General features: G+C 46.9%; 1 protein-coding gene across 2 annotated transcripts in view; it reads right to left on the reverse strand.

The window, feature by feature from the left end:
* Window positions 1–13392, reverse strand: part of INTS2 (integrator complex subunit 2) — a 1100863-nt gene that overhangs the window by 883319 nt on the left and 204152 nt on the right. For both annotated transcript variants that reach the window (XM_069615090.1, XM_069615089.1), the window contains exon 9: window positions 8464–8589. In XM_069615090.1, coding sequence (XP_069471191.1) covers window positions 8464–8589 — 126 coding nt within the window. The remainder of the gene's footprint in view (window positions 1–8463; window positions 8590–13392) is intronic.

Here is a 13392-nt window from a genome sequence, read left to right on the forward strand (position 1 = left end):
CCTCGCCGGTTAGCTGAACTGCCGACAGGGACATTCCCTCTCGTATTGCCCAGAGCCGCATTGCCTCCCTGCACAGAGGCAGTGACCACGCAACCCCTCTCTTGTTGAGGTAATGCATTGCCACTGTGTTGTCCGTCATTATCGGGACATTCTTCCCCCGTACAGACGGCAGGAAAGCCTTCAGCACCAGTCTGATGGCTTGCAGCTCCAAAAGTTTGATGTGAAGTCTGGACTTCGATGGAGACCAACGACCGCTGATGGACAGATCATCAGCATGAGCTCCCCACCCTGTTAGGGAAGCGTCCGTCACCAGAGTGACATCCGGCCATGGCTGCCAAAAAGGCTCTCCTTTCATGAGATTCTTCTCGTCGGCCTACAAAAGAAGTGACTGCGAGACCGAGAGCGGAACATGAAGGAGATCCGACATCCTGCCCTAGAACTGGGACCACTGGGTCCGTAGAGCACACTGAAGGCATTTCATTCTCAAGCGGGCCTTCGGCACCAGAAAAATGCAACATGCCATAAGGCCGAGCAACCTTAAGAATTCGAAGGCAGGAAGACTCTGAGCTTGCTGAAATTTTGTGACCATCTGAAGAATGTGAACAGCCCTCACCTTGGGTGGCGAGCACATCCCAAAGGATGTGTCAAAACTGCTCCTACGTACTGGAGCCGTTGGGAAGGTGTCTCATGCGAATTCTTGACGTTGAGGGAGAAGCCCAGCTTGTGAAGGGAGTGGCAGGTGACGCTGAGATGAACCAAGGCTTGTTCGGGAGAACGCACCCTGATCAGCCAATCGTCCAGGTAGGGGTAGACATCAAACCCTCCTCTCCTGAGATGCGCTTGGTGAAAACCCTCGGGCGGAGGTGAGCCCGAATGACAGGACCCGAATCTGATTGTGGGATCCACCGACTGCAAACCTGAGGCATTTCCTGTGCTTGAGATGGATCTGCACATGAAAATAAGCATCCTGCAGGTCCAATGACCCCAACCAATCCTGAAGTTGGAGGGCCTGAAGGATCTGAGAAAGAGTGACCATCTTGAACTTGTCCCTACTGAGGAATGTAAGACCAAGATGGGTCTCAGTCCTCCATCCTTTTCGGGTATTAAAAAAAAAAAGGGGAATACCAACCTTTGTTCCACTCCGCCACAGGCACTGGTTCTATAGCACCTTTCTCCAGCAGGGTTAAAATCTCCTGCACAAGGAGCGGATCCAGAACCTTCAAAGAGTGTTTCCCCGGTGGATTTTCATGAGGCCTTTGGAGAAAAAAGGAGGCAGTAACCGTGGGCTACTGTAGCCAGAGCCCACGCATCTGAAGTAAAGGCTTGCCATTCTTCGAGATGCTGCGACAGCCTGCCCCACACGAGAGAACAATGAGATCTGGCCTCAGAGCCGTTTAGCAGCGGCAGTGCCTGACGGCAAAGAGGCAGCTGCCTGCGTGGCTTTGGCACCTCTACCTTGTCCACCACTAGTGAACCTACGTTGGCCCCTTTGACTGGCCATCCCTTTCGCCTTTCCAAATGAGGACTAATAGCAAAAGGATCCACCCCTCCATTGCTGTCCCCTAGGACGAAAAGGCAGAAGTTGTCTGACAGCTGCGCCCAAAGATTTGGCAGCTGCCTTGGAGGTCTGCAACCTTTCAAGGCTCTCGTCAGCTTTGCTGCCAAAAAGATGCGACCCATCAAAGGGCATATTGAGGAGACGGGCTTGCACATCGGGTGCAAAATTGGACTTCAGCAACCACGCAAATCTGCGCATCACGGTGCTCGTAGCCATGGAACTGGCAACACTGTCCGCAGTGTCCAACCCGGACTGAAGGGATTCACACATGGCATCCTTAACATCCTGCACAAAGCCATCCCTTTCTTCCCCTTTGGGACTATGCTCAGCCGCAAGCGAAATACAATTCCACAGAGTGTGCGTAAATGTTGCCATGGCACAGGTGGCACAGGTGGAGTTGGCCGATTTCAGCGCCATACTCCCAGCAAAAAATACCTTGCGCGCCCATCCATCCATGTGTTTATCGTCCCCATCAGGAGGGATGGTAGGGTACGCTGCCTGCTTCAAGGTGAGTAGGGTGTGTGGCCAGGTAGCCGGGGTCGCTACAGGATGGGCGGTATTTTCTTGACAACGACTTGTTAACCGCCAGAATAGACTCTGGGGCATTCCAAGTAGCAGCCACCCTCTTTTGCAGAGCCACATGAAATTGCAACACCGGGTCAGTGGACGGACCCTGATCCGAAATGTTGGTAAGGTCATCCTGATCATAAGCCACCGGAGACCTGGACCAGCCCAGGTAATCTACAACCTTCAACATCAGCCTCAGAGAGGAAGATTCGGCATGATCACAAGGCTCGGGCTTGCTGCCCAAACTCCATCTCAGGAGATGTGTCTAGGCCACTGGCATCATGCAAGGATTGACGCAGATCGCCAATCCGACTTTCCTCGGAAATTAGATATTCTGGAGCCCCAGGTGTCCCATAAGGAAGACCAAAAGGGCACATCCTCCTCCTCCGACCCCTCTTCAAAAATATTCTGAATGAACTCCTTCCTAGGGAGAGGAGTACACCTCTTATCAGGGACAGGATTCACAGATTTAGACACAGCCTTCCTAGGAGGTGCAACAGCCACAGGGGGTTCCACCGGTAAATCCTGCCCAATAGGCGTTGACGACTCCGATGGCATCTGCGTCAATAAAGGCGTTCAAGGCCTGACCGGCGGTAAGGACCCGATAGACTAACTCGATGCTGATGGCGTTGACACCTTCTTCAACAACCTCACAGGCTTCGATGGTTTCAGTGGAGACAAAGACCATGACCTGTACCTGGCACGTCTCTGGCGATCCCGATGCCTTGTCCGAACGGGACCTCGAAGGCTCCCGGTGTTTATCACGCCGACTACCCGGGTCCCAGTGCGCAAGAGCATCGGACTGAGACAGTTCCTTGCTGGCTTCAACTGAAGGCATGGACGGAACTGTGCCGTGAGATTGAAAATATACATATATGTGACTGCATTATCCTACTTAAGGTATCAACTCGTTTTCTTCTGGATCAACATTCTAGTCAACCCTTGGCTAACACAAGTGTGCCTTAGTGTGGTACTGTAATTAGTGTTATTTTTGTACTTGTGTGAGACTTCTTAAATATTTATTCCGTTATGTGTTAACTTTCCTGCATAACTGTGCCCCTTCTTCCTTGGTTCAGCCTTACTGTTTGATCTATGCTACTAAAGTGAGTGGTTTAGCTCACCTTGGGTTGTAAATTGCTATCTCTAGGCTGGCTTTTCCAATTCCTAACCCAGGTAGTGACTTTGAAAAACCCTAACAAAACGACCTTAACGAAAAAGGCCAGGTCACATGACTTAAACACATTGTATCCATTGTGCTCCTGTTCAGGGAGCAAGTAGCAACTAATGTGATAAAAGTGTTATACAAACTAATGATGCTCCGCAGTTAGCAACAATATTGTTCAGCACCTGAGATTAATGATAAATAATAGCAGAAGATGTTTGGGTGGCTCTGATGTCTATTTTGTTTCGGTCCAGAGAGCCCTAAATTCATTTGTTATCTAGCAGGCTAGCAGGAGACCAGCAATCATGTTCTGCATACCCTGCCTGCTGGAATGTGAGACGGCAGGAGCCTGCAGAGCCCAATTGCCTGCGGCAGAATTTATTTTATTTTTACTTTCTTGTTTAAAGTGTGGACTTGACCCGAGAGCAGCGGAGCGATGCACAGGGTTGCGGGTAGCCAGCATTTGGGCTGGCATCTTAACAATAGTACAGTACTGGGAGTTTTGGTCTGCGTGTCAGTCTGTGTGTCCATCGGGATTAGTCCTTGGTCAGGCATTGTTGATAAAGCCATGTTTTAAGAGCTTCGCAAAATTGGAGAATTGTGGGGGCATTTTGAACCAAGGGATAGAGTTCCAGAGGGTGGGTGTATGATAACTGAAGGATTGTTTGTGGGTCTGCTCTAAGCGGACAACTTGTGATTCAAGCCAGTTGGTCGAATTTCTGCGCGAGGAGCGTGTGTCATCAAATACGCAGAGCTTAGCCTCCAGGTATGTTGGTGTGCTACTTGTGACTGCTTTCTAGAGGATATATGTAGTCTTGAAAAGTATCCATGCCTCGAAAGGAAGCCAGTGTAGATCATGTAGGACAGGGGTGATTCAGTTAAAATTTCCGCCACCCATAACAAGGTGTGTTTCAGCGCAGTAGACTGCTTTTAGGGGAGCTAAGAAAGCCGTTGGGCGCCCAGTCAGGGGAGCATTTCCCTTATCAATGTGTGAGACTACACGGACATGCACTATAATCGGGAAGTCCTGCAATGGGTTAAAAGGTTTGATTGTGTTAAGGGTGGAGATTTGGAGCCAGGCTGTTTGGGCCTTCTTTGCTTTGCGTTTCTGGAAGGATGGTGAAGGCTAAGTATTTTGCTGATACCGAGAGTTGCAGATCAAATTTCAGGTAGACTGTCGACATTCAAGACTGGATGAGGGCTAGGTAATCATGGAGACGACTGATGTTTTGTGGGCTTTTTACTCATGTACAACTGAGTACTGCATATTGGTGGTGTTACGCTCACCTGGTATCCACAGGGGCGCCACACGATACTGGATGGAAGGCTGTGCGCTATCCCAGACCCCTCTCTGCTTGGTTGTGTGCAGCCGTTGGGTAGCGCCTATGACAGGAGAATGGAGGGTTAAGATACTTGGCCAGTGATGGGTGGGCTCCCACTGATCCAAATCCCCTCCCGTGGGGTTATATCTCACCTTAGTTTTTTGTGCGTTGAGCTCTCCGTCCTGCGTCTCTGTGCAGGGGCGCGTGAAAGATGCAGGCGTTCCAAGGACCTAGTTGCTTCACTGGTCCATGTGTCCTTTACGTCGGGTTCAGACCAGCTGTGACTCTGACTCTGCTTGAGTCTTTCAGTCTATATTCTGTCCCTTCCTGCCCTTTGCTTTCTGTGTCTTTTCAGTATCACTTTTCTCCACTATGCTATTTGTAATAATGTCTCTTTTTGTTTACACATGGATGGCTGCGATTTCAGAGCTGCAGCGCCAGATGGAGAAGACTATGGTAAACTGTTAAGGCGCAGAGCGCAGCACTGTTTATGTGGAGTTAATTGCTAACCTGTGTTCTCTTCTCTTCTCTTCTTCGTGCAGGTTGCAGTGATGTTCCGGAGCGGTGATCGATCGAAGCGCTGTTTGCCCAGGTAAGTGTTTTATTAATGCAGTCCTTGTTTCCTCGCCCTCGCAGGTTGCGGTGTAATCCGGAGTTGAGGAGAGGCAAAACGAAGCGCAGAGTGTTGTCAGGATCCGCTGCTTGCCCAGGTAAGGATTGTTATTAATGCTGTCCTTGTTTCTTTACCTTTACAGGTTGCAGTGAATCCGGAGATGGGCGAGGCAACTAAGCGCCGGATGGATTCAGGACCTGCTACTCACAGGTAAGTGTGTTTGCTTGCTAATGCTGTTCTTGTTCTTCCAGGTTGGCGGCTGGAATTCGGATCGATGGCTTCAGGATCGGGCCGCCGGGAGAAGCAGATGAGCTGGAGCTGGACACAGTGAGCATTGCGCTGCAGGAGTGCAGACTAACGCAAAGCGTGAATTCCAGTTTGGGCCTGGCTTATATATATAGCCAGCCACACCTGAAGACCCGACCACACCCAAAACACTAGTCTGCACAGCTTGGTTCTAGGAACTGAGCTGTGCAACAGACCATGTTGGATTAAGGTCCAAATGGGTACTTGCCTCATTCCTGATAATGAGGCTGGCGCCAAAGCCGCCAGGACTGACTCCATGTATGCTGATGATGGAGTTTTAAGGCCCTTGCGGCCACTGTGGAGGGTTGTAGCCCCCTTGCTGCCAGGGGGCTGTAACACCTGAGGGGATCGGGGACAGGGATCGTGACAGGTAGATGGTCCTATGGGGGATCTTTGATGAGGGTGCTCAGAGTGTCCATCTAAATTTTAAAGCGGATCAGTGATCGGTTGGATCCTTGGACGATTTCACAGGAGACTGGGAATTGGTTAGAACCAATTCAAGACAGTGCCAATGAATCCCAACCTGTCGGCAAGGAAGGAAAGGATGATGTGGTGGTCCACAGCATCAAATGCAGCTGAAAGGTCAGGGAGTATGAAGAGGCATCAGTTGCCCTCTAAGATCATTGATAAGGACATCATCCACCACCTGGATGGTGGCTCTCTCGATGCTACACTTCGGGCGAAACCCAGACTACTCCAGGAATTTGTTGAGGTCTCCCCTGCTTGTAGCTGCACATTACCTGGAGATATCCAGTCTGGAGGGCCCCGCTACCAAGCCCAAGATTGATGTTGGAGAATGAATTATCTGAAGAAACCAACGGCAAAGCTCTGCTTCTCAAAAAAAAGAGCAGAAGGATCCCACAGTGTTGCTCCTTTTCCCCTGATCTGAGGGGGACATCTGGATCACAGCTCCTGACTGAAGGTCTCATCTCCCTGAAGCTCCTGACCTTGCTGCATCGCTGGATCCAGAAGCAAGTTCCCCATCACTGCCAGAGTTCCAACGACTTTCTAAGCTGAACTGCCCCAAGAATCTTCAGCCCAGAATGTCAGGCAAGCACTCTGGTTCAGTCTTCCTCACCTAGGAAGCCCCAGAGGCAATCCTGCCTCGAGTCCTGCACCCCCACTGCCACCTCACCTACCCGGTTCTCCTTCCAGGACTGACCCTGCTCTGTGCAATTTGTTCAACTTTTCTTCAAAATCTACTCATCCTCTGGATCGCTCCAAGCCAACCCTACCCTACCCTCATAAGATGGATCCTGTGCCCAAAGATGACCTGGGCACCCTGCCTGCAGCAAATGCTGACTGTTCGCTCCTCTGGCTCCATCCTCTGACCTGGGAACATACAAATCAAGAATACATCGCTCTTCCGAAGAGTAAGAGCCTGGGGGCCCCTGTTGCATTTGTGTGCCATCGCTGGAACCTACGGTGGTCGTTGAACAACCAGTGAAGTAACAAGACACTGGAAATCGCCAACTGCTCCCTGCGGAAAGGCTTTTTCAGTCCCAGGGTATTGGTCTCTAGATCCTCCAGTACTGTTGGCAGGTCGTTTCTTTGCTTGTCCTTCATCCTTGAATCCCTTCTTCATTTTCAAGTAACTCTTGAGGGTTTTTCTTCAACTGAACCGCAAAAACTGTTCCTTGGGGCACTTCGGCAGGAAAGAAGTTCCCATAGTCCAAAACACAGTCCCTATCACACTACTGATCCCCATTGGTCTCTCTTGAACTTGACAGACTAGGCATAAAAGCATTTTACTTATCTATTACTGCAGTTTCTTTTTCAGGAAGGACCCTATTGACTCTTGACCAAACCTTATTAAAATGTGTTACTAGCCTGATTGATTTTCACCTCTCTGTTTTACTTACCTGTCAGTGTATTGTTTTTTCTCTTTGCATTTTCTTAAATATAAAGAGAAGATTTTGTATACAAATAGTCTGTGAACCTTCTTGTGTACATGTGAACCACCCCACTCCACTTCCTGAGAGTTATGCCTGGGCTGCCTTGTCAGGCCAACCACTGGGAGAACCTGGTGAGCTTGATGGCATCACTTGTATTACCCGAGTCCGGAAGATATAACTGAGGAACTGGAGCACAGTTTAAGGAAAATCTCTCTAACAATGCCACTGCAAATTATACCACAGCGTTCAGTTCCTTTACAGAACAGCAAGGCTGTCCTCATGTCTCAAAGCAAAAGTTTTTAAGACTGGACCGAGCCCGTTGTTCAGTTCTTCCTCAAAGAGTGACAAACAAAAATGAGGACATGTTTACATGTATCATATCCACAGCAGCACAATATCTGGTTGGACACTCACTGAAACCATAGATGTGTGTTCGCCAGCCTACAGTACACCCAATCCAAATCTGAAACATACACATTTAATTGAAGGGTCAGTTGGCACGTACGTACAATTCTCTGCCACGGCATTACTTACTCAATATATAGTTAATAATGAACACTTATTGATTCAAAAGGTGACTGCAGACTTACAGCTATATATAGGTTTGTATTTTAATGCTGAACATGAAAACATGAAATGGAAAATTCCTGGCTGTAATTCAATGAAATGGTGTTGATGTTATTGTTTTTTTAATGAACTTGAGAAAAAATATAAACAAAACAATTGTTTGGGTATGGATATAAAAGAGCATTAGACACAAAGCAAATTGAGCCGTAGTCAATTGACAAAAGTAATAATTTGTAGGTCATGCTGAATTCAGATGTGCAGCACATTATACAATAGCTCATTGCCCGTGACCCAGGAGCTGTTTTTAGCTTCTGTTCATGTACACCTATACAGTTTACTCTTAAGAAGTAGAGATGTATTTAACAAGCCTACAAAACATGTACTTTAACTTAACTGGGGTCTAGCTTTGCATTCATCCAAGCACTTAGAGACAAACTGCACTGAAGTGGCCTTAAACTGTGCTTCTAACATACCTGACAAGCGTGGAGAATGCCAAGAGCATGCAGAAAGACAGAGAAACAAAACGCACACCAGCTGGTGTGGCAGGTGGCCGGCTAGTCATGAGCTGCAGAACCTGCTCTGCCTCCTCATCTGTGGGCCTGAAAGAATGGTAGAGACACAACATGAGAAATGTACTTCTTATAGTGTTTGGTACAGCACCCATATCTGACACGAAGTAGCATGAGGATGCTTATCCTGGAATAAAGTAGAATGTTGCATAAGAATATACAAAGGTTGCATTGTACACATTTACAAAAAGATGTACATAAGATACAGAATGCAAGGAGTACGTGTCAAAGATTTCAGGTTTCGGAACAGGATTAGGAATGTGGCCAATGTAGGAATTTGACAACATATGATCACTATGTGGTTGGTATAGCAGAAGGGCGTTTGTCTACCTTGCATGCTGAAAGAACCATGGTTTTGCTTTTTGTAGAAGAAGCAGAATGTTAGTAGTTTACAGTTCTATGGGGAGTTTTCCATGGATGCTCAGAATTGTGGGGTTGCATAGCAAAAATGTTCACTGCATTTCAGTCACAGACACGTCCATGTTGGCGGACTCTGCACAAACTCCACAGAGATGTGAGGGCTTTACTCCATATTACTGCATGCACCAGGCACAACACCTTTTATTGTACTCTGTTTTGATATGGTTACTATGACATTCCTCAAATTAGCAGCTAAATGCAGCCTATGCAATCCTTTGTAAATGTTGTGTCAGCTTTCCACATTAACGTGAATTTCAAAATTTACATTGAGTCCATCAATCACATTTTGTTCATCTTGTTATTTCTTTTTTGACAGTGCACTATAATAGGTGTGGACGTAAACTGTTAAATATAACGAATTAAGCAAACAATGTGCAGAGCCGCACGAAACGTCAATGTATTTTGGCAGAATCCAATTGATGTGAAAATGAGATTTAATGAAGGTGGCTAATTATAAACAGACTCAATAACTCATGTGTGTGAATACATGTTACACATTTTTCTTTTGATATATAATGCCATCAGTGTTTTGTGAGCATTCCACTTCATTAAATTTAATTACTATAGGCAGCGAAATGTTAATACATATTATGTTTTATAAAACATATTTTGAAAACTATTATGGTGAATGGGAAATACCCTGATGTCTAGCGAAACCCATACAAGTTAGAGTAGCAGAGCGGTAAGGCTTGGACTCAGGAGGGTGTGAGAGTGGTCTAGGGATACAATGAGACACCTGGAGAGCATTCCAATATTTCCAGTTAGACAGAAGATGTACAAAAACATACAATTATTTATTAGGCCTTTAGAATTCATGCTAAGCAATTAAACTTTCAGGTACGTGTTATCACACAACTACAATCAAAATATATATATGGGATACATTACTTACCGTAATCGTATTTCTGATGCTTGTATCTGCTTAGATTCACATGCTATGCATAGGCCGACATCTAGTGGAAGCTAGGAGTATTACAATTGTTGTTTTCGAAACTCGAAAAGGGACGTCGACATGGCGTGCCAGTAATACTATCCCTAGTGTGACATCTACTGTACCCATGGGGCTTCACGCGTAGATGTCCCTCTGATTGTTGGTTTCTGACATGAGGTTTTATGAATTGTAGCGCAAGTACAGGTGCACTAAAGCAGATTATGTATCAGATAAAGCCAAGAAAACATCTATGCACCTTCTACTCCAGGTAGGCGCATGTGAACCTAAGCAGATACAAGCATCAGAAATACAATTATGGTAGGCAATGTATCCCTTCTGAGGCTTGTGGAATCTGCTTAGATCACATGCTATGCATAGATTACCAAGCAGTGTTTGGAGAAGGGGGTGGGTTGTGAGAAGGTACAGCGGCAAATAGATGTTTTAGCACCGCTTGTTCCACCTGGGAATCTGCAGCTCCATGTAGCTGCTTTTCAAATAGCGTCCAGTGGGACGTTTGCGATAAAAGCCAGGGTAGCTCCTGTACCCCTGGTGGAGTATCTCTTGGTGTGAAAGGCAGTGTTTTATTTGATAGAGAATAGCAGAGCTGTATGCATCTGACTATCCATCTGGAGATGGTGTTCTTGGAGATGCGGTCTTCTTCCTTGCCTGGAGCTATGGAGACAGTTGGTCTGTTTTCTTTAGTGGTCTGGCCTTGTTTACATAGTAAAGGACCACCATCCTTACATCTAGTGTATGAAGTTTTTTCTCAGCTGAGCTTGATGGATTTTGAAAGAAGGCTGGTAGTTGATGGCCTGATTGACAAGGAACTTTGAAATTAACTTAGGTGAAAACCTAGGGTGCATTCCTAATACCAATTTGTCTTTGTGGATAACAAAGAAAGGGTTTTGCACTGACAAAGCATGCAGTTCACTGACTCTTCTTATGGAGGTGATAGCCACCAGAAAAGCTGTCTTATATGTGAGGTGTTTAAGGCTGGACTTCTGCATAGGCTCAAAGGGGGGTCCTATGAGCTTTGTAAGTACTACATTTAGGTCCCACCGTGGCGGCAGGTTTGAAATAGGAAGGTGTCGTCTTTTTACTCCCCCATGAATGCCTTAATGATCGGGTCTTTCCACCTTGCTGTCATGGTCATGAAGTCAGGGGCACAGGCATGCAGGGGTCGCATGCACGAGAGACTTGGGTGGACACTGTCCTGGCGTCTTTGGCGCAAGGCTCATGAACAAAAGTAAACAAGAACATCCATTTAACACCAAAAAGCTTTAATTAGGGACATAGCACTTCAGATGCATTAACCTTGAACATTCCATCCATTAAGCAGGATGCATTAACCTTGAACATTCCATCCATTAAGCAGCCCCAAGTGCATTCTTGGGTGTGGCTGCTATTGAATTGCCTTTGCACATGCTCACTCTCTAGTAGTGGCAGGGTGTTGCTGGTAAGCCGGCCCTAATTGGCATGCCCACGATCTCCGCTATATAAGCTGCCCCGATCCTCAAGACAGATGCTTCGCGTTATTCTGCACTTGAAAGCAGCGTAACGCTCACTGTCGCCGGAGGTCAGACTTACCTTTGAAGATCCTGCTTCCTGCCAGCATACTTACCAACTGGGGGAAGCTGCTCTTACCTGTACATCTCTTCGGCGAACCAAGTATACCGGGTATAAATAGGAGCAACATATAAAGACATTAAACAGAACGAACAGCATCACAAGAGATCAAGAAAGACTTACCAATCATAAGGAGAAGCATAGTCGCAGCTGGACTGGACTAATCCTTATAAGGGATCAGTGAAGGAACTAGATCCCATTCAACGCGCCCCTGCCAGAAGTAGCAAGGCGGAGAGCTTATCTTCCATAATTCACAGGTGAGCTTTATGGGCCAGCGTATGCTCACAGAAACCGTACTTTGGGGTCAACGGTTCGAGAGGTACAAAAATCAAAGATTGACGCACTTGCACACTCTTATCTCCACACAGGAGCAGTATCACCATGTACCGCAGTTAACAGCTTTTCTACTGAGGAAGAGGCCTGAAAGGGGGGGGATGCAAGTTCAGGGAGGGCTGCAACTGTACCCCAACGCCTCCGCAGAGACCAGGTGAGCGTAACACTTACTCGGAGACGTGGTGTACGTGGATAGAGCGGCTAGGTGAACTTTCATTGAGTTAAATACTAGCCCTGAGTCTAGTAAGTGAAGCATGTAAAAGAATGTGTGATGGGGAACATTCTATTGGGTTTATTTGTTTTGACTGGCACCAAATTACAAATCTCCTCCACGTGTTCAAGTTACAGTGTCTAGTGTTTGGTTTATGTGCCTCTTTGAGGATTTCCATACATCTTTGAGGTAGATTTAAATGTCCAAACTCTGACTTCAGGAGCCAAGCTGCCAATTTCATAGACTGAGGTTGAGGGTGTAATGTTGTCCCCCCCCACTCCGTGCTGTGTGAGCATGTTGAATGGGGAGTTTGATCAGGTCGCACATAGCCAATTTGTGCAGAGGTGGAAACCAAGGTTGTATCGAACACATAGGAGCAACTAGGATTAATGTCACTTGTTCTTTGTGAATCTTGTTCACCACTTTGCTTATCAGAGGAGTTGGGGGAAAAGCATATGCACAATTCCCTGACCAGTTCATTAAAAGGGCGTTCCCCTTGAAGTCGTGTTGCGGAAATCTGGATGCAAAGTCTGGGCATTGTTTGTTTTCTCTTGTGAACAAGTCTAACGGGGGCTAGCACCATTGTATGAAAATGTAGTCTACAATATCTTTGTCGAGTTGCCACTCGTGCTCTTCTGGTAGAGGATCTCTGCTTAGTGAGTCCGCTATAGAATCGAGTACCCCTGGAACATGTTACGATGTTAGGAACATGCCCCGTTTGAGTGCCCACTTCCATATTTTGTCTGCTAGCTTGGGCAGATTTGGAGAATGGGTGCCCCCCTGTTTGCTTATGTAAAACATTGCAGTGGTGCTGTCTGTGAGTATTTATACTGTTTGATTTTTGAGGTGTGTTTGGAAGGCTTATAATGCCTTAAGCACTGCCAGAAGCTCCAGAAGGTTAATGTGATACTGGGCTGTGATTTGAGTCCACAGAGCATGCGCTGAGAGATGAAGGTAGTAGGCCCCCACCCGGTGAGTGATGTTTCTGTTGTGACCACTGCGTGTACCACCGGGTTGTGGAATGGTTTTCCCTTCAACAGATTCTCTTTCGTCCACCAGCGTAGAGCTTGTACTAGGGCTGGCGAAACGACCACAAGATTGTACCACGGACCACTTGCCTGAGACCACTGTTTGCCACCACTCTTGCATTGGGTGCATGCACAATCGTACGGGCGCATCGTGAGATCTTATTTGGGCACAAGGAAGTACATTGAATAAATACCCTTGTTTACCTGGTTCGCCGGGAAAATTTCTACGGCGTCCTTTAAGAGCAGCGCTGTCACCTCTTCCAGCAGGATACTCCTTTCTTCCT

This window comes from Ambystoma mexicanum, chromosome 9 (genome assembly GCF_040938575.1).
Source record: "Ambystoma mexicanum isolate Mex_15411 chromosome 9, UKY_AmexF1_1, whole genome shotgun sequence".
NCBI lineage: Eukaryota > Metazoa > Chordata > Amphibia > Caudata > Ambystomatidae > Ambystoma > Ambystoma mexicanum.